The sequence below is a fragment of the Tiliqua scincoides genome, chromosome 5, assembly GCF_035046505.1.
Source record: "Tiliqua scincoides isolate rTilSci1 chromosome 5, rTilSci1.hap2, whole genome shotgun sequence".
Lineage (NCBI taxonomy): Eukaryota > Metazoa > Chordata > Lepidosauria > Squamata > Scincidae > Tiliqua > Tiliqua scincoides.
The window spans coordinates 11,335,375-11,354,981 of NC_089825.1; the positions used below are offsets into that span (position 1 = coordinate 11,335,375).

Sequence of the window (19,607 nt, forward strand, 5' to 3'; positions counted from 1 at the left end):
TGAGTACTTGATGGGCATGAAGTTACAGCAACATAATCGAAAACTAAATTCAAAAAAGTTGATACCAAAGTTATTGGTAAGAACACACACTTGAACTATTAAGAACTACAGGTCTTTTCCTGTACTGGTCAGGTATGCCACAGATAATATGTTGCATCAATGTTTCAGAATCTACACTGTTTTAATCCCTTCTGTGAAAATTATCCCTGCTCCGTTCCAAGAACAGTCTTATGGTGAAAGTATATATACGGACACTTGGTGCTACTTGCAAACTCTGCAGAAATGCATTTCTGCAGAGGTCCAAAGGTCTTCTCTCAGGGGCAATTCAAAACTCTTTGAACTAAGCATTTAGTGATCAGGAATGTGTGTGGGACTGTTGGTATACTTTAACAATGCATTTTTAATATGCGTATCTATAAATTCTAATTCTAGCTAATGGTTGGTTCATATACACAGGAAGTTGGTTTTGCTGATGTCCAAAGTACTTACTTCAATGGGAGTAGATTCGGGTACTTCACGTAAAATCACAATGCAGCGATTCTGGTTTGGCCTGACTTTTTCGCCCTTCTCATCCACTTGGACTAAAGGCAATGCTGAGGGGAGACACAACACTGTTACTTGGACACTAACAAATTAAGTAGCGTTTTGCTTTGTAACACGTCTCTTGTAACATGCAACTTTTATCCTTAAAAGCTACAGATTATTACTTGTTCTAGAATAGTAGATCTTTAGGATACAGATCTGAATGCTACCTAGCGCTGTCCAAAGCAATGAGACAACAAAGAGATGCCAACAAAAATTTTTAAACATGACTCCTATTACCCCGTGAGACTTTCCTAGTCCCCAATATAAGTGACAAGCTTGGCCCTTAAAGCATGTGCCACAACATTCTTATTGTGTTCAATAACCCATCTTTCTCCACTGTATTATTTTCTAGTTTGGGAAAAAGCCATACCTAAACACTACTCCTTAGAGGGAGTCATGTGTAGTTTCCCCAGAAACAACCATGCATGATGTGGAGGAAGTGATTCTTAGAGACCAAGAAGGATCTGGGAGACCAGATGGAAGCCCAGCACCTGCCTGGAGCAGAAAACTCGTTGTTTGTCTCCATAGAATTCCAATGGAAGAAGAATATTCCAAAGTAAGGAGAAGTGGGGTGTATCCTTTGCACTACCGGTCAATTAACATTCCTCAAAACCAGCAGTTAAGCATACCATTAGTCACACTTCAGCTTGCCTCTCATTCGTAGTTATTTTGTTTAAATGAGATTCAGTTCATGATGAGAACATTAGATAACATTGGATATAAAGAAACAGATAAATGTTCTAGGTCAGTGGATCTCAAATGTTTTAGCACCAGGAAACACCTTTTAGAATGACCATCTGTTGGGACCCACTGGAAATGACATCACAGCCAAAAGTGACAACATTGAGCAGGAAATTTTTAACAAACCCCCCCCCCCATGATAAAAATCAAATCAAGTAAGCAGGTCAGTAAATTAGAAGTTTACAATAGGTCTAAGTTTAAAAAAATTACTTAAAATAAAGAACCTTTTTAACTCTCCCAAACTGTTGCTGATCTGTTTATTCCCCGAACATCCCAAAGGCTGCAATCCTATCCATACTTACCCGGAGTAAGCCCCATTGACTAACATTGTCAAAAAGCATATACGCAGTAGCCTATTAAAAGTAAAGATCCTTAACATTTCCCCAAATGCAGTCATATTTGGTAATGTCAAGTCTATTAAAAATAAAATACACACTGAAATGAATGGGGACCAACCTGAAATTGATTTGCAACCTATCTAGTGCGTCCTAATCCACAGTTTGAGAAACACTGTTCTAGTTATTAGAGATGAGGCCTTGTTATCTGCAGGGAATCGGTTCTCAGGACTCCCACCCCCCCACCCCCAATAATGAAAAGTGCAGTTTGTTTCTTTAAGCCTTCCAGGTTGCCTTTGGAGGTCTTTCTGAAGCCCACAAATGCAGCATGCATCTGCTGTGGCCTCTGCAGGCTTCACAATGGCCTTTTCGCGTGGAAAAGCTACTTCCGTTTTCCTTCAGGAAACCCCTGGTGGGCTTCCCCGGGCCTCAGAACACATGATGTGTATGGGCAACTTCCTGATTTTAGAAATGGGCTATGTCAGATGCAAGGGAGGGCACCCGGATGCAGGTCTCTTGTTATCTGGTGTGCTCCCTGGGGCATTTGGTGGGCCACTGTGAGAAAGAGGAAGCTGGACTAGATGGGCCTATGGCCTGATCCAGCGGGGCTGTTCTTATGTTCCTAACACCTTATATGGCATTAAAATGTCATTTTCGGTTTCTCTTGGGAAACCAGAAGTAGTGTTTTTGCACCTGAAAAGACCACTCTGAAGCCTACAGAGGGCATGGGTAGATGCACATGGCCTTTATGGGATTCAGAAAGACCTCCAGAGATGACCGGAGCACAGCTCTGGCCACCTTCGGAGCGTTCAGGTTGGGCCAATTCTGGGGGACCTGTGTTGAGCAAGATCTGCAGATATGGAGGCCCCATCTGTATATGCTAGGCAGAACATCCAGTTCTGTAATTTGTCTTATCTAGAGTATTCCACAGGGATTTTTTTTCCCCTTCAAAAAAGGAAGATGTCTCCTAGAAAGGCATTCCTGATAATTTGTTTTAGATCCAGAAGATTCCACACCTGTGAGTGTGTCCCCACAAGTCAAGTTTTATAATAGATTATTTTGAAACTAAATTATTATTTTAGAGAGATTAACGTAATTAACTTGCTAGCACTTTACTACACAGGCTCAAGTGGGAGCTTATTCATACTTTACATGCAAGTCAGTTACAAGCTTTATTCCTCCCATTACTTACATCGCAGCACTTCAACAATCAAATCCATATCAGTACTAAGCTTCTTGACGTGATCAAGGTTAGCTACTGTCATTATTGGCACATACTGATCACTGTCCATCTGAGATATAAGGTACATGTCACTGGCAAGATTCTCTCTGGTAGAAAGGAAGAGGAGAGTTTGCTGTAAACAATTGGTTTTGCATTTTAGTATAAAATTTAAACTTTCTTTCAGGATGAAACCCAAGAAAGGTAAGCCTACATATAAGTTACATCCACACATTTACTTCAATTCCCTTGGCTGTTTGTAGCTGGCAGTTGCTCATAAACGAGCCCTGCCATTCTTGTTTCCAAGTAGGCCAGTTTTGACTTGGCTGCAGGCCTTCACAACTTGAACATAGAGTCAGTTGCTTTACTAAGCCCCAAACAATTTGAATGTAGTCCCAGACAGGGTAATTTATTGTGCGCTGGTAGGCTGCCCTGTGTGGCTGGTGGGCTGTGGTCAGTTTGGTGGGTCACCAGTTTTTAATCACATTTTTATACCACTGTTGTAAGCTGTCCTGACAGTGAACTACATGGGAAAGAAAAAAGCATATAGGTATTTAAAATAACCAAGCAAATTGTGCAGGCTCGCATGACTCAATGCAGACATCCTGTTTCAACAGAAGAGACAAGTGATAACAGAGGTGCAGGGGAGAACCTGAAAGCTAATCAATACTCTTGACATAATTTACAGTCCAGCTGTCTAACACCACATGTTTAAGTGATCAGCACCAGGGCCAAACATTCTCCTCTGCTGGAGACCACAAATATATGAGACTGCCTTATGCCAAGTCAGATATTCAAGCTACTTAGCTCTGTACTGTCTATATGCTGACAAGTTGCAGCTCTCCAAGGTTTCAGACAGTTTTTCCTCCCAATCCTAATTGGAAACAACAAGAATTGAACCTAGGACCTTCCACACATCAAGCATATGCTGTGCCACTGAGCAAAGGTCACAACAGAGAACCCAATAGTTCCCTACTCCCATAACTTTTTACTACAAGCACTGAAAGTTACTGTACAACAGACAGAGAACATACACTGTACATCCATTTACCAGCTGCATGACAGCTTTGTAAAACTGCCTTATTCCGATATATTTAAGCTATTTGATTAGAGGAATAAAGAGGGTAAGCAAACTAAACATTTAAGTTAAGGACATGAGTTTTATTTGCATTCTTCACATGGATTTACTTTATCGCAGTGGTTCTCAAAATGTGGATCCAGGATAATTTTTGGTGTGTCGTGGGCAAGATTAGGCTATGTGCATCAAGGGATAAAACGCTGCTACTGGTGGGTGCACTGCTGCCCAATCACCATTATAACTACACCCTTAGGAATTTATAAATCAGGCAGCAGTCTCTAGGGCAGTGGTTCCCAAACTTGTGGGTTGCGATCCACCAGCCGGGGAAGCACTTAGGTCTGGCCCCTTAAAGGGCGCAGGGATTGCAGCAACACAATGCCGACGATAGCACTGCTGCTGGGGAAAGAGGGGGTTTCTGGCTTACCTGAAACCAGTAATAGGGTTTTGGGAGTGCAGGAAGCCCTGCGGACACCTCCACAAGGCTCCCCAAGCCTGGAAAATTAAAAAACGCAATCAGAAGCCTCTTAAAGTTTCTGATCATGAAACCTCTTAAAGTTTCTGATCATGAAACCGGAAATGACTTCCGTTCACTTTTTTTTATTTTCCAGGCTTGGAGAGCCCCGTGGAGGTGTCTGCAGGGCTTCCCACACCTCTCTCCCTGGACACCATCACTGGCTTCAGGTAAGCCAGAAACCCCTCTTTCCCCAGCAGCAGCATGATCCTGGGGATTATGTTGCTACAATCCCCCACAAGCACTTAGGTGGTTCCCTCCTCCCAAGGAGAACTTTGGGAACCACTGCTCTGGGTCTCTAAAAAGTTTGAGAACCATTGCTTTATTATATTTTCATTTCTATCTAAGTTACCTTCCAATTTTCAAGATATGAATCTCTCATATTTGCTCCCCACCAACAATGAATTTCCATGGAACCCAAATGCCACAGTAGAATTTCAGAACTAAATATTACGTTTATAGCTTATTTCATGATACTATTTCCTGTAACTATCACTGCCCTAAAGGCAGCTAAAGAGTGGTCCCTAATGGGCAAGTCATTTTAGATTTACCTAGATAAACAGAACTCCAGTGTCTTTTTAAGCAATTCTCGCAAATCTTCTTGCCCTTCTGGCTGCAGCTGCTCTTTACCTGCTAATAACAAAGAATATGAAGTCAAATTTAAGTCGGTAAGAGTAGCTTCCTTCATGTGTCAAGATCATTTATTCATGGTGGCACAGTGCTAAGCATGCAAAGGACTTGTCACTTAAATTAGCACTACAGGAACATTGCACCAGATCCTAAACACCTGGATTCAGTAGAAATTTATCTCAATGGAATTTATTTAGGCACACCTAAACTCTGTTCTGAAGCAACTCCAAATCTTAATGTCAAACTACATATACAAGTGCATGTTTCAAGAGTCTTGCTCTTTTTTCCTGGTTATCTGACATTATTAGATTCAGACACAATTCACTGCGCTATGGTTTGTGCATACTAACTATGATTAGGAAGCAAAAGCAGTAATCACTATACTTGAGGGGAGATGGAAGTGTATGACAAGAGCACGTACATGTTAACACGTTTGCGACATGTCTGAATATACAGTCTAGAACGGGGTGTCCAAACTTTTTGGCAGGAGGGCCACATCACCTCTCAGACAATGTGTCAGGGGCCAGGGAAAAAAATAATTTATATTTCAAATTTGAATTAATTCACATATATGAATATATTAGAGATGGAACTTATATGAACGAATGAAGGGCTTGCAATAGCTCAAGGCTGATAAAAGGTCTTGCACAAAGCAAGGCCAGCCTTTCCTTTGCTGCTGCTGTTTGCATCACAGATGTGAAACGTAAGCAGTGGAGGGAGCCCATGTCCCACAGCTCATGCAAGAGGTCGAACAGTTGGCCAAAACACTGAGAGCAGCTGCATCAGGCCAGCATGGGCTCCAGTAAGTCTCCGGAGGGCCAGAGGCTCATTGGAGACTGGGGTCTTTCTGAGGGCCGGATTGGGAGTCCTTGAGGGTTGCAAGTGGCCCCTGGGCCGGGGTTTGGGCACCCTGGTCTAGACACATTTCCATGCTATTGGAACACACACTTGAGATCTTGTTCTTCAGTTAAATACAAAATATCTGGGATAAATTACAGCCACCATAACACACTGGAGGCAAGAGAATGGATTATCCAAGTTGAATAGTCAAGCAGCACTTGTTTTATAAGAGTCTGTAAACATTAGTATTTAAATATTTCCTTCCAGTTGGAACCATTTGAGTCATGCCCATCATTAGGAGATAAGGTATGTAAATATTTGAACTGGAATTGGCTTTGTGCATATGGAAGCAATCAAGGGTGACTGGAGTATTCTGCCCTGTTAACACATGTCTTTTTCACATTCTTTATAGAATAAGCTTTAACCTTTAAAATTATAGACATGTTGTATAAAAAAACAAAATTGACATAACGTTGCCATCACATATTAAAAATATTGAAGTCCAAAAGAGTGAGACATTTTAATACATTCCATTAGAATGTATTAAAAACCATCAGTAGAAAAACCACAAATGGATTGCACTGGTTTAGAGAATTGCATATACCATTTTGAAGAGCCTCTCCCCTATGGGCTTTGGATTTAAAGTCAACAATTCAAGAATCACAGCATTGTAACGAGGATGGTGAACCAGTGACTATAAGCATCTAAAGCTCAGCAATGGACTTCTGTGGAATAAGCATGAAGCCATAATAATCAAACACAATTAATGGGAACGGAACTGCTACCACCCAAGACCAATCAAAATAGATGTGGAATGACAGTTCTCGCTGGTTACAATTAGAAAGGATGTATATGCTATACAGACACAGACAGTAGCACAAATAGCTCAGATTCCCCAACTTCTCCTGCAACAGGGACGCAGACATCAGACTGTCACGAAAGCGCGAATCATGGATTTGTCTTTACCTAGGACTGGGGGGATGTGTGAACCTGCTCAAAGAATGCTATCATCTTTAGTGTACTAGCAAGTTCAGGGTCTGAATTGCTGAGGCGTCCAAGTAGATTAAGCAGGGTAGCTAGAGGAAGTTGATTTGCTGTAACACTTTATATTTCTCCAAAGCAGTCCACCACTTGTACATTGCATCATCAACTAGAGATGATGCTCTAGTTTAGTGATAAACAGGATTTCTGTTCCTAGAGAAGATTCTGGGATTCCCAAAACAAGAACATTAGCTTACTATAAAAAGTATGCTATACAGGAACCTGAACGGGTATGTATCTTCCATTTACAGCTGAAAAGTTGCCAATTCACATGGAATTAGTGCAGTATTTGGTATTTGGTGCAGAATCTCACATCCTCTCAATACTCTTTTAATTGGAAAGAGGAAGTTTCTGGTTCTTAGAATATCTGTAGACAACTGCCAGTATGTTGGTGTGCTGGAGCAGTGAGCCAGTGGTTAGAGGCAGAGTTTCAGTGCCTTGCAAAGCACTTCATCCATGACTGGCAAAAGCAGAATTAAATAAAGCAAATTTACATTTTCTATTTAGGTCATGGAATTCATCATTTCTTTGTGCAGAATTTCAAGCATACAATCCTAATTAACGTCTTAAAATAAAACTATGCATTACATTTCGCTATTGTACTGGTCTCCATTCTGTAACAAAATATGCCAACTATCGCTGATTTAAGCACCAAATTCATCCAGTAAAGATGCTCACTACCTTAGACAGGAGAAATCCAACGTTCTACCCATCATCTTCTGGAGGAGTAAGGCTTTTTCTTTAGAATGAGCTTCACAGTGAGGTACACGTTCAAGCAGCGGTTCCCAAACCATGAGCCATGGCTCCCTAGGGTGCCACGGAAACTAGCCAGGGGAGCTGCAGAATCCTTGCAAAAAACCCACTTCCCCATACAATGCATAGAATCATAGCTCTAATGGGGAGTTGTGGCCAATGGCCCAGTATGTCAAGGGAGCTGCCAGTCAAAAAAAATTGGGAACCACTGCCCTAAAATATGATGAATAATATTCTACATATTTTACCTCTGTTCTATATTTAAGTGTATTGATACACCCAGGAAAGAATGGAGGTCAGATGGGCTAAAATCCAAGTAAACTGAAGATGTGCTACTGGCTAGGTATTGATTAAACTATCATTGTATGAAGGTCATAGATAATTGGAATACTGTTATCTGTACTTCCTGCTCTTCAACACTTGACTGCTTTTACAGCACACATATAAGCAGAACTACTCTGAACTTAGTCACACGCCCAGGGCAAGCAATAATTCCTTCTGGATGAGTCATGCCTATCCATGCGCACAGGCACACTGAGGTAAAGTGTTGTGGTTTGCCAAGATGATTATATTAGCATATAATATATTGGCCTATAATAAGAGAGGCTTCCTATTTAAGCTTAGAGACATTTCTGTGACAATACCTGTAATTCCATGTTGCTCAGAGATGTTAAAACGGCTTGTAATTTTCTCAGTTATCTGGCCTGACATGTAGCTATTTAACACAACCACTATTGGAAGCTGAAAAATCAGACCTTATATGGCTTTTCAACAATCTTCCCTGAAGGCTGTTTCTTACCTGTCTGAGTGTTATCGTGCATAGATTCATACTCTGAATGATCTAGAGCCAGAGGGTTCATATCGGTTTGGTCCGATACCGGAGCTGTTACTGATGGTTCTTGCAGTTCTGTTAATGATTCATTGTGGTGCTTTTTGTCACCATCCCCATTTGCCTCCAACCCTGTAGAAAAAGAAGTGTAGAGTAAGGAACTATTATTCTTTACCAGCTGCAACAATTACACCATTCCAAAGGAATATGTTTGGTTTCTTGCTGCTACAGCCAAAACATTTTACAGCACTTTAAATAAACGTGTTAAGCCTTTAAAGTGCCACTAGATGGTTATATTCTGAACAGAAATTGACGCATCAGTGATTGCAGGCATGCAACTAACTGAGCCTACTTATGACTGCTGTTGGAGGAGAAGTCAAATGCAAAATTAAGCTGTCTGACCCTTCCTTCTAAGAGACCTATTGCAGTCCTTTTAAGTTGGGTCCAGCAGATGAGATTACTCCATGTTGCATTTTTGGTCAGTAAGCTACCTTGGTTGTCCATTACAGGTTTAAGATGACTGAAAGAACAACTGAAAGAGAGCTTGAGCTAACATGGGTGCCCAAACGCTGGCCCTGGGGCCACTTGCGGTCCTTGAGGACTCCCAATCCGGCCCTCAGGAAGCCCCCAGTCTCCAATGAGCCTCTGGCCCTCCGAAGTCTTGCTGGAGCCCGTGTGGGCCTGATGCAATTGCTCTCAGTGAGCTAACACATCAAGATGTAGGCAGCTGCTTCAGAAAACCCTGGTCATGACTTGTGCAAGCAGAAAGAAGCTCACGCAAGAGGAAAGTCCCCTTCTTCCAAATGCAGTTCTGTCCATCTGTCTTTGGCCACTACTGGGGGTGAGGAGCCTCTCTGGAACTGCACAGGATGTTAACAGTAGGCTGTAGTAGGAGGGCTTGCACAAGCAGAAGTGCCCTCTGCTTGACTAAAGAATAGGAATTCAAGCTGTTATTTACAGAACTGAACTATGAAGTGTCTAAACATATTGCTTCTGAGAAAACAAAAGCTATTACAAAAACTCACTCATACCTTCTTTGCAGGAATCTGGTGGGTGGTCTGGTATTTCTTCCCAGGTCTTGCTCACACTACCATCAGTGGCACCACTTGCTTCCAAATGTAACATATGAGTTCCCCATACTTTTGCATTAGGATTTAATTCAGAAACCTTGGCCGACTCCTACAAAAGAATGCTTGGATTATACATTATGGAGTAATGGAATTTTACGTTATGGAGTAATCAATGAAGTAGAGCAAGTTTAATGCAACTCAGTATCTCAAAGTCTCAACCCTTTTTCAAAGAGGTTTGCTTTGTATACTGTTCCTTTGTATCAATGTACCCAGTCCTGGTGTGGTGATAGATACATACTCTGAGACAGCTGGGAAAGATTTTACATAAAAAAAATAAATATTTTGCATTTCTAACTCTATGCAAATTGCTCTGAATGTTTTTCATTAACCCATGAGGTTCCCAAACTCTCTGGGAGAGTTTGGGACCTTTCGAGTCCTTGCAGGGTAGGGATAGCGTTTTCACAGTTGTACCATGGAAAACAGGTTGTTTTTTTTTTAAACTCATTGCAGGTTATTCTGGCCCTCCAGAAATCGTGCAGAGCCTGGGGACCTCCCCACACCTCAGAACTGCTGCCAACTGCGACCAGTTTCTGGTTTTTGTTCGAAAACTGGAAGTAGGTCACAATCGCGTTGGCAGCAGTTCTGTGGTGCAGGGAGGCCTGCAGAGGGGTCTGTAGGCTCCACATGCCCTCCGGAGTAAGTTTAAAAACTTCTTCCCGCAGCGCTATCGTGAGAGAGATGTGAGGTCACGTGTCCCTTAAGGGGGTAGCAATCTTTTCTCTCTGACTGGGGAGTGGCGATACCCCAGATACCCCAGTTTGAGAACCACGGCATTACCCCATTCATCTTTACAATGTTTCTGTAAATGTTCTGCACAACAGTTTCATTCAGATGCTTAATTTCACTTTAAAAGTCAATGGTTCGAGAAAAAAAAAACATGGATGTAGTAGGAGCCAAGAAATCCCAAAAATCAGAACTAGGGATGCCTGAGCTCTATCTACATCCATGTTCGCTATTTAAACTATTTGAAATTGAGTTCCAAAGTCATTAGGACTTTGTCATCTTCAATTTCTTTTGATATAAAGCAAAACAGATTCACTGATGTCAATGAATTATATTGAATTTAACTAATCCTACCAGTGAAGTCTTATCCCATTCATATTGGTTATCCATCAGTCTAGAGCAGTGGTTCTCAAACTGGTGGGTGGTGACCCACCAGTTTGTGTAACACTTTCCCCCATCCTTTTAAGGGGTGGGGGAAGGGGAGGGAGGCAGCAACACGAGCGGCTAAGGGGGAGAGGGGAGGGTGCTTTGCACTTTTTACAATGTAGGGCTGCAGCAGGTGTGGGGAGCCCTGCGCAGCCGTCCGCAACACCCTCTGATGCTTGGAACCTGCAAGCAAAGCGAGCGCAAAGCAACTCCTGCAGAACAGAAGTGGTATGTGCCTGCTTTGATTGCAGGCTCCAAGCATTGGGGAGGGCTGCAGAGGGCTCCCTGCACCTCCTGTAGCCCTACATTGTAAAAAGTAAGTGCAAGGCACCCCCCTCGACCCCACTTAGCGACACAATCCTGGGGATCGTGTCACTGCCCTAGCTCCTCCCCCACAACAACTTTGAGGGAGTAATGCTCCCTCAAAGTTTTAGAACCACTGGTGTATAGAATTACTTAATCCAAAAATCCATGCATGTTTTCCAGGTCTTCCTTCATTGGCAAATGAACATTTCTGTTCTGCTAGGCTCTGGGGAGTTTGCTGGAGATTGTACTGCTAATTGTGAATTTTAATTCTACCAACTGGATTTTATACCGATTATTTTGTTTTAAAGTTCCCATGTGAACATTACTGTTGAATGTAGGGCCACAAAAATGATTGTGACGGGCAGAAGAGTGCAAGAGTCAGGTGCAAGAAGCCAGAAAACAGATATAAATGGACATACACTGTCCTCTGCACTGAATGGGAGCAATTATAGCATTCATTAATTTGGTAGCAGAGGTAGTTTTATGGTGTTTAGTTGCGTATGATGGAATCTGCCACTCAGAACAAGTTTATGATTTAGTTTAAAACTGTTAAAATCTTGTCTAAGGAAGCATACATCTCTCTATTATGACTGTATATAAGACTTGCATATACAAGTTAGCTAGCCATTATAAGAATGTAAAACATTCGAGCATTATTAACAGTATTTATATACCACTTTTCAACAGAAAGTTCACAAAGCAGTTTACAGAGAAAATCAAATAACAGCTCCCTGTCCCAAAAGCGCTCACAAACTAAAAAGATGCAAAAGAACACCATCAGGCAGCCACTAGAAAAGACAGTGCTGGGGTGAGGAGGGCCAGTTACTCTCCCTCTGCTAAATGAAAGAAGAGCACCCACTTAAAAAGTGCCTCTTACCCACTTAGCAGGCATTACAATAAGGGACCCTGAGCATCACTCAGTCTTGCTCTTGTCATGGGCTGGAGCAGGCCAAATATACGCATATTTACATAATTTAGAATTTTCACAATAGGAGAAAAATATTCACAAAATATTTGCAGGGTTGCTTGCTGCTGGCCTGCCTCTCAGCGAGAGTGACCCAGTCCCTATTTCATCTAGCAGAGGAAGAATGCACATGGTGACAGGTATGGGAGTGCATGTAATCATAATGCCAGTGAGTCAATTAAAATGTATCAGTTAGCCAGTGCGGCCACAGTTTGGAAACTCCAACATTACAGTATATGTTAATAAATGAGTCTGTTTGTGAAATATTTCCCATAAAGAATTAAGATTAGACTCATGCCGGTATATTTATGGGGAAAGGTGGCTTAGACCTGAAATTTCCATCAAATACCTTTTGCCTCACCTAGGCTCTTGCCTGGCTTTCTAAATAAAGGTAACAAGATTGATCTACCTTGTGATAAGCTGTGAGTTCCACAGCTCCGTCTCTTAAGATGTCCCATTCTTTTAAAACACAAAGATTGTATATTCATTCTTTATTAGAAAGTTGATCTAAGCAGTGTGTGTTCAAATTGGGTACAACAACCAGGGGTGTCATGGGGTGGGAATGGACCATACTGGATGACACCAAAACAACTACATTTGTTACCAGTGGTGCGAAAACCCACCCACCAGTGGTAGAAAGTTGTTAAAAATACTGATTTAGTAACCAATGCTTAAAATCAATGATTAAAAGCACACAATCATTTAACAATTTTTTTGTCTAGATTTTGAGTCTGCATGTCTTAGCTGCTGCAGTGTGGTGAACATATGAAAGAGCTATCCTTGCTATTCTGTAACAAGAAGTAGAATGTCTACGGAAATGGGCATAGTTAGGTAACAGAGTCACACAATTTTGCAGAAGCCCTAACCAAATAGGGATGTCATGTCTGGGGTGAGCTGCCTGGGGAAAGCTGCTGCTCTTACTAAACATATCTACCCTTCTCCCTTAATTAGATCCCACCTGCTTCCACAAACAGTAGTAACACTCACACTCACTATTAGTAACACTCACATTAATTAGCTTTTTGCTCATTAATAGCAAAAGCTTTCTTCAATCCATATGCTCATGATCTCACTATCTCCTCTCATGAGGAAATAGTGGAGAATAATGAGAACAAAATCAGTATTTTGTAGTTCAAGCTGTACTGGTGGGGGAGGTAAATGTATTTCAGATTAGTTTTCTAATAGTTCAAGTAATGTTCAAATCTTTCATAGGTGAAACAGTATTTGATGGCTCAACGCAGTATTTTGCCTACACCACACTTGAAATATGCTTCAGTTGAGCTGTTTTATATATAGGTGTCCCCTGCTCATTTGACAGTTTAGGGAACTAAGCAGTGCTGAAAAGTGGGAACAGTTGAAAAGCAGAACCCGGTCTTTTTTTAGTTTACAAATGTTCCTTCCAATGCCTTTTTAGCTAGCAAATTGTAAGCACCTTTTTTAACTTGCAAACTCCTGCTGTCAAAGATTTCTGCAAATGGACTCTCATTAACGCCTTAGGGAATGGGAACAGACTCTGAGCTAAAGACTTCCAGGTACACACACACACACACACACACACACACACACACACACACACACACACACACACACACACACAGATATCCCCGGCTTTCCAATGGTCCCTTTTTCAATGATCCCCTCTTTCAACACATTTCAATTATACCCAGAAATCATTTGTTATCTTCCCACCCCACTTTTTGGAAGGTGGGGGAGGGGGAGACAAGGAAGAATTAGTACATGACCCTCACAACTTCGGTATCAAGATATTCCATTATGTAAGTCTTGGTTTTAGCACCATAGAGTAGCTTCACCTTTGAAAAGTTACTGGATTTTTTCTGTCATTCAGATGCCACATCAAAACCTTCAAGGGAAAAATTCTGATTTGTAATTTGAGCTTTATTTGAAAAGATGCTTTATGAATCAAATGATGGACAATACTTACATATTCCTCATCACCATCTTGCCACTCCCAAATATGGCTGTTCCGTTGTACGAGCAATTGATAAGGATATCCTCCAATACCTAGAGGCGGAATGGTCAGGTCTCCAATGTGGTTTTGTAATGTTTCACTAGTGTTTTCAGTTTTGTTAAAAGTCGAATTAATCCACAAATATCCCATCAGATATTCCTGATCATCAGAAAAGTTCTTGCCCGAGAACCGACTTAATGGAGTAGGTTGACAAAATGGATCCAGTGTTTTTAATTCCCTCATATCATCTTGGAAATCTCTTGTAGCCACTGTAGATGTACTATCAGATTCTTTTAATATATCCTCCATGAAATCTAGTACACACTTTGCACTGCCTAGCTCAGATTCTCTGTCATTAGCAGAGATGAAAGGTATTTCATACGATGGTGTGGCAGCATATCTATCCACTTGTCTGGAGTCAATGCAAACCCCATTTAAGTCTTCAGAAGTGTCCATACCACAAATCTGCAAGTGCTCGGAATCTGTTCTACAAGCAAGTTCTGTCTCCAGCGGCAGTTTATGCAGTCTACTTTGGGAATCAGAGTTCTTTATATCTTCCTTTAATTTATCGGGTGCATATTGAGTTATTTCAGAATGTAATGGTCTCATAGGACACACAGCCTCCATTTCGTTTTGCTCAGGCATCATGGAACAAGAGCCATTTTTATGGAGTTCTGAACTTCCTTCACTTGATCCAGTGGATATCTTCCTGTGACTTCCACTTTCCACAGTTACACCTCTAACATGGTTCTCATGAACTGGTGCAGGAAACCAATCAATTTCAAACAGGCTGTTGGCTTCATCAATTGGCAAGGTACTTGAAGACTCCTCCACAACAATAGGTCTCTCCTGCGCATTTGAAACTGGAGTGTGCTTTTGTAACGGATCACTATTGCCACTTAAGATACAAGTGTCACGAACCATGAAATCTTCCAAATCTGGGTTAGTTTCCATTTTATCAAGCATTTCCTCTTCATGCTGCATTTCAGGTTCTTCTACACTCTCCATTAGTCTACAAGTGTTAGTTCTGGCACTCAGCTGATCTTCCAGTCCATGGAATGTACCTTTGTCCCACAGCTTGCATTGTTTATCATCAACATCTATTTCACTCCCTACAGAATGCGTCAGACACACAGAGCAGCTGTTATCTTCGTTAACTGAAGTGGAATATGCATGCATTTTGCCATTATTTTTGGAGCATTCATGAGAAAGTTGAACTTGTAAGCAATTGTCCTGTGGGATTCTCTCATGCCCATTTACATCAAGCAGCTCTGAAGAAATTAATGAATCTTCACTTTCCCAGGCTAACCCTCTCAAACTATTCATCTCTGAAGGTATGTTAGCTATTTGAAATAACTGATTTTGCTCAGCAGCCCTTATACAGCGACTGTCTACACTACTGCTCAATTTCAAAACTTGTGATACTTCTGCTTCAGTCACAAAGTTTTGTGATCTTGAAAGCATTTTACTCATGGTTTCATTCTTATTTCCAGGGCTGCACAAAGTTTCAAAAGTAGAAACATCTTCATATTTCAAGAGCTGCTCTAGATTGAACTGTTCAGAAGAGTTAGGAGGTTCCCAATCATTGCAGGAAGATGCTGTCCAAAATTCAGTGAAAGTCCCTGTGAAGTTTTTCCTTCTTTCTGACTTCTCTCTACTGCTTTGACTTTGGTTTTCTGGATCACCTTGACTTATAAAAAGGAAATCGCTGCTTGCTTTGTCAGATTCTGGTGAAAACTTTGCATTTTCCACTATCTGTTTGGAGTTTTCTGCTTCTTCAGTATTTTCATTTAAATCACACTTTAGGGCTTCAGTATCATAGCTGCTCCCATTAACAAAACTCTCCATGTTCAACATGCTTTTTAACTGCACAGAATATTGCATGTCTTGCTCTAGCTGCTCACGCGCTGGAGAGTTATTGTTTTCACCAAATGATTCATTCACGTACGTTCTACTATCTAGCATACCCATTTCCTGAGTTCTATTTTGAGACAGCTCTTCAGCAGATGCTTGTGCCCTTAAGCCATCTGCTGCTATGCAATCTATATTCAACCTATAGCCCTCATTCACTAAGCTGAAAGAAGTTATCGCCACTTCATTTCTAGGAACCAAACTTTCATCTTTTATGTTACGTGCATCTTCTGAGGCAGTGAAGTCAAGTGGTACTTGCACTGACTTCTGGATTTGGACATTTTCCCCATTTCCTAAAGGCAATGCCATACCACACATCTGCTGCGTTGAATTTTTTACATTTGAAGCTGTCTCCCCGTGCACAGTGACTTGTCCTAAGTCTATGCTCAGAACCTCCTCCTCCTCATCATCATCATCAACAATGCAGATACTATAAAACTTGTCTCTGGTGCTCATATGGTTCCTATCTATATCAAGATATGCAAAGGTTGAAGCCGCCATTTCTCCATCTGCTCTGCTTGAAATGAATGCACTACAGCCACCTTGAACAGCTGTTATTTCATCCTGCAGCTGCAAGCACATGCCCATAACTGGGCTGTCTCTTATGCTGTATTTACTTAAGGAAACTTCTTTCTGAATGTCTTGGCTTAAACTCACAGTCACACATGAAGGAGGACTATTTCCTGGCACACATGATGGCTTTCTAGCTATAGTAGACCCATTTATACTATTGCCACCAATACAGCAGCTTTCTGCATTATTCATATATTCCGCACTACTATTTCCTGTCAGCCTTTTACCAACTGCATCTTCCATTTGTTCACACTCTTGTAATCTGTCATACCCGTTCAAGATCCTTTTCGTGCTGGTAAGTGACTGAAGGTGAAACGGTCTGTCGTAGATACTTTTGGTGGCATGGTCACTTTCAACAACCCCCCCAAACTGTGGTGAAGGATATTTAACTGACTCTGTGCAATTGTTATGAACAGCAGCTGCCTCACAAACCGTCTTTTGGACTACATGCAGTTCCTCACTTTCCACTGTTTCCAAAATTGAAATTAAAGTTTTACTTATCCCACTTTCTGATGCCTCCTCTTCCACAGATTTCTGTAACAGGCTCATTTTCTCATTCTTGCTGTTTAGTTCTTTACTGAAACAGCAGCCCATTGTTAAGTTATATTTTGTGAACCCAGGAACTGTCAGCTCCTTTCTGAATATACCCACTTCACTTTAAGGCTGCTGGGGAGACAGGCCAACACCCAGATGCCAAAAATAGTACTGTTTAAACAGTGCAGGGGGCTCACATGCTATTGCCACTCAAAATCCAAAGCCCAGTTACTGAGAAATGCCTCAGTATGTGGTCATCTGTATAGTATTACACTAAACTATGAGCCAGAAAAATACAACTAGAACTATAGTATGAACTATATGTTTCCCGGGTTAATATCTGAACTAGTAATTCATTTGGTACTTTAGTATTCTTTTCTCAGGAAAACAAGAATGCCCTTTCGAAAATAAAACATTTGTTAACAGTGACCGAGTTCTGAAACCGGGTAAATAGGTACTTCTAACCTGTTGTATACTGCAGATTACTTTGGCAGAACAGGGAAATAATCTGACAAGGGGAGAACAGTAATTTTCTAGGCAGCATTATTCACCACCTTAAAATTATTTTTATATTAGCGATGTTGTAACTGAGCAAGTTATTTTGATAATGACTTTGCAAATATATTGGTTATTGATTGCATGCAGCTATGCATCTAATATAATGAATTAAAAAGTATGGCTCATTAGGTATTGCTGATTTGCTGAAACTTGTTGACTGGGATGTGCATGCTGTGCAAGTGCTTTTCTTACAGATGGGTAAACAAAGAAAAGACTGGAGCCTGGCATCTAGGATAGAGAAAGAGGAAGCAAAAGTGGATGAAGAAAATAAGGTCTATAGTTTATACTAAGTGCTAAGAAGGCAGTTCGGGACTGTGGCACATGCTCAAGAGTAGTCTCTAAACCAGGGGTGTCCAAACTTTTTGGCAGGAGGACCACATCTCTCTGACACTGTGTAGGGAGCCGGGAAAGAAAAGAATTTACATTTCAAATTTGAATAAATTTACATAAATAAATATATCAGAGATGGAACATATATGAATGAAGGTCTTGCAATAGCTCAAGGCCTACAAAAGGCCTTGAACAAAGCAAGGTCGGCCTTTCCTTTGCTGCCGCTGCTGCATCACAGGCGTGAAACAGCAGGCAGTGGAGGGAGCACTTGTCCCACAACTCACATGAGAGGTTGAACAGTTGCCCTCATGCTGAGAGCAGTTGCATCGGGCCAGTGCAGGCTCCAGCAAGTCTCCAGAGGCTCACTGGAGACTGGGGGCTCCTTGAGGGCCGGGTTGGGAGTCATTGGGGACTGCAAGTGGCATCAGGGCCTGGGCACCCCTGCTCTAAACTGACAGAGACAGAAAATATCTGGTGGATGATTACAGGTTAAAACTGGTTGACACAGGCTTAAAGGGTTAGGACTGAACAACCCCACATCAGTATATACTCAAGGACTACAGTAGTGTTCTTCAACCTGTGGATCACAACCCCAATGGTGCTGCAAAGCCTCATGGGGGGCGGCTGCAGCAAACTTTCAAATCTTGTGCAAGAGATCTGGGCGGGAGGTCTGGTCTAGAGGGTAGAGCCTCCATTTGCCTGAAGATTAACATCCACAAGGTCGCCGGTTCGAGGCCACCGGCACCGTGCGACCTTGAAGCAGCCGGCAAGCTGCAGCTGAGCTGTTCCATCTGCTCGGAGCGTGGGAGGATGGAGGCCAGAATGTTAAACCAGATCAGAGTGTAACATCTTGAATGTGGTGGTTCTTGAAAGAGAGAACCTTCTTTCAATTTGTAAAAATCCCTGCGTGGATTTAATAAGCCTGCCTGTGTAAACCGCCTTGAATAAAGTCTTGAATAAAGACCAAGAAAGGCGGTATATAAATACTGTATATTATTATTATTATTATTATTAAGAGATGGCTTGAACCTAATCCAACAGGTATTGCCCTATCAAAACTGAATATACCAAGAATATACCAAGCAGATTATACCAACTGCTGAGCCTCTTCTTGCTATCTTGCCCCACAGCTCCAAAGGCTGGCCATGCTCAGGTTGCTACCTCTCAGTGTTGTTGGGCAGACACAAGAGGTAGGGGGAATGGGGTAGTTGGGAGAAGGCAGCAGGGGCTGGGCAGATCATGCCCCAGGAGAGGCCATGATTGGCAGTTGAGTCCCAGTCTTATACTTCATTTGTTGGAGTCATGGCATGAGAAGGATTGAAAACCACTGGACTACAGCACTATAAAACACACTTTTTGGCCAAAGGGCTGCATCAAGTATCTGGCACAGTGTCAAGGGCCAGAAAAAAAATATTAAGTTTAAATAAATACATTAGAAATGGAACTCAGATGAATGAATATATGGACTCAAATGCCCAGGACTTCTCCAAGCACCTATACAGCCCCCAAAATAAAGCACACACTTAAATGGACCCCTATTCCACCACCACACAAGCACAACTCCAGTTGTATTTGGTCAATTGGGCCAGAGGCTCTCAGGGGATCAGAGGCTGGCTGCCGG

At 41.7% G+C, this 19,607-nt stretch overlaps 1 protein-coding gene across 3 annotated transcripts in view; it reads right to left on the minus strand.

Moving 5' to 3' along the window:
- The window catches only part of LARP4B (La ribonucleoprotein 4B), an 80,340-nt gene that overhangs the window by 21,863 nt on the left and 38,870 nt on the right, over positions 1 to 19,607 (minus strand). For 2 of the 3 annotated variants that reach the window (XM_066628836.1, XM_066628838.1), the window contains exons 3-7: positions 9,594 to 9,741; positions 8,533 to 8,694; positions 5,021 to 5,102; positions 2,854 to 2,990; positions 490 to 593 (exon numbers count right to left, since the gene is read on the minus strand). In XM_066628836.1, the coding sequence (XP_066484933.1) occupies positions 490 to 593; positions 2,854 to 2,990; positions 5,021 to 5,102; positions 8,533 to 8,694; positions 9,594 to 9,741 (633 nt within the window). The remainder of the gene's footprint in view (positions 1 to 489; positions 594 to 2,853; positions 2,991 to 5,020; positions 5,103 to 8,532; positions 8,695 to 9,593; positions 9,742 to 19,607) is intronic. The other variant, XM_066628839.1, reaches the window with a different exon arrangement.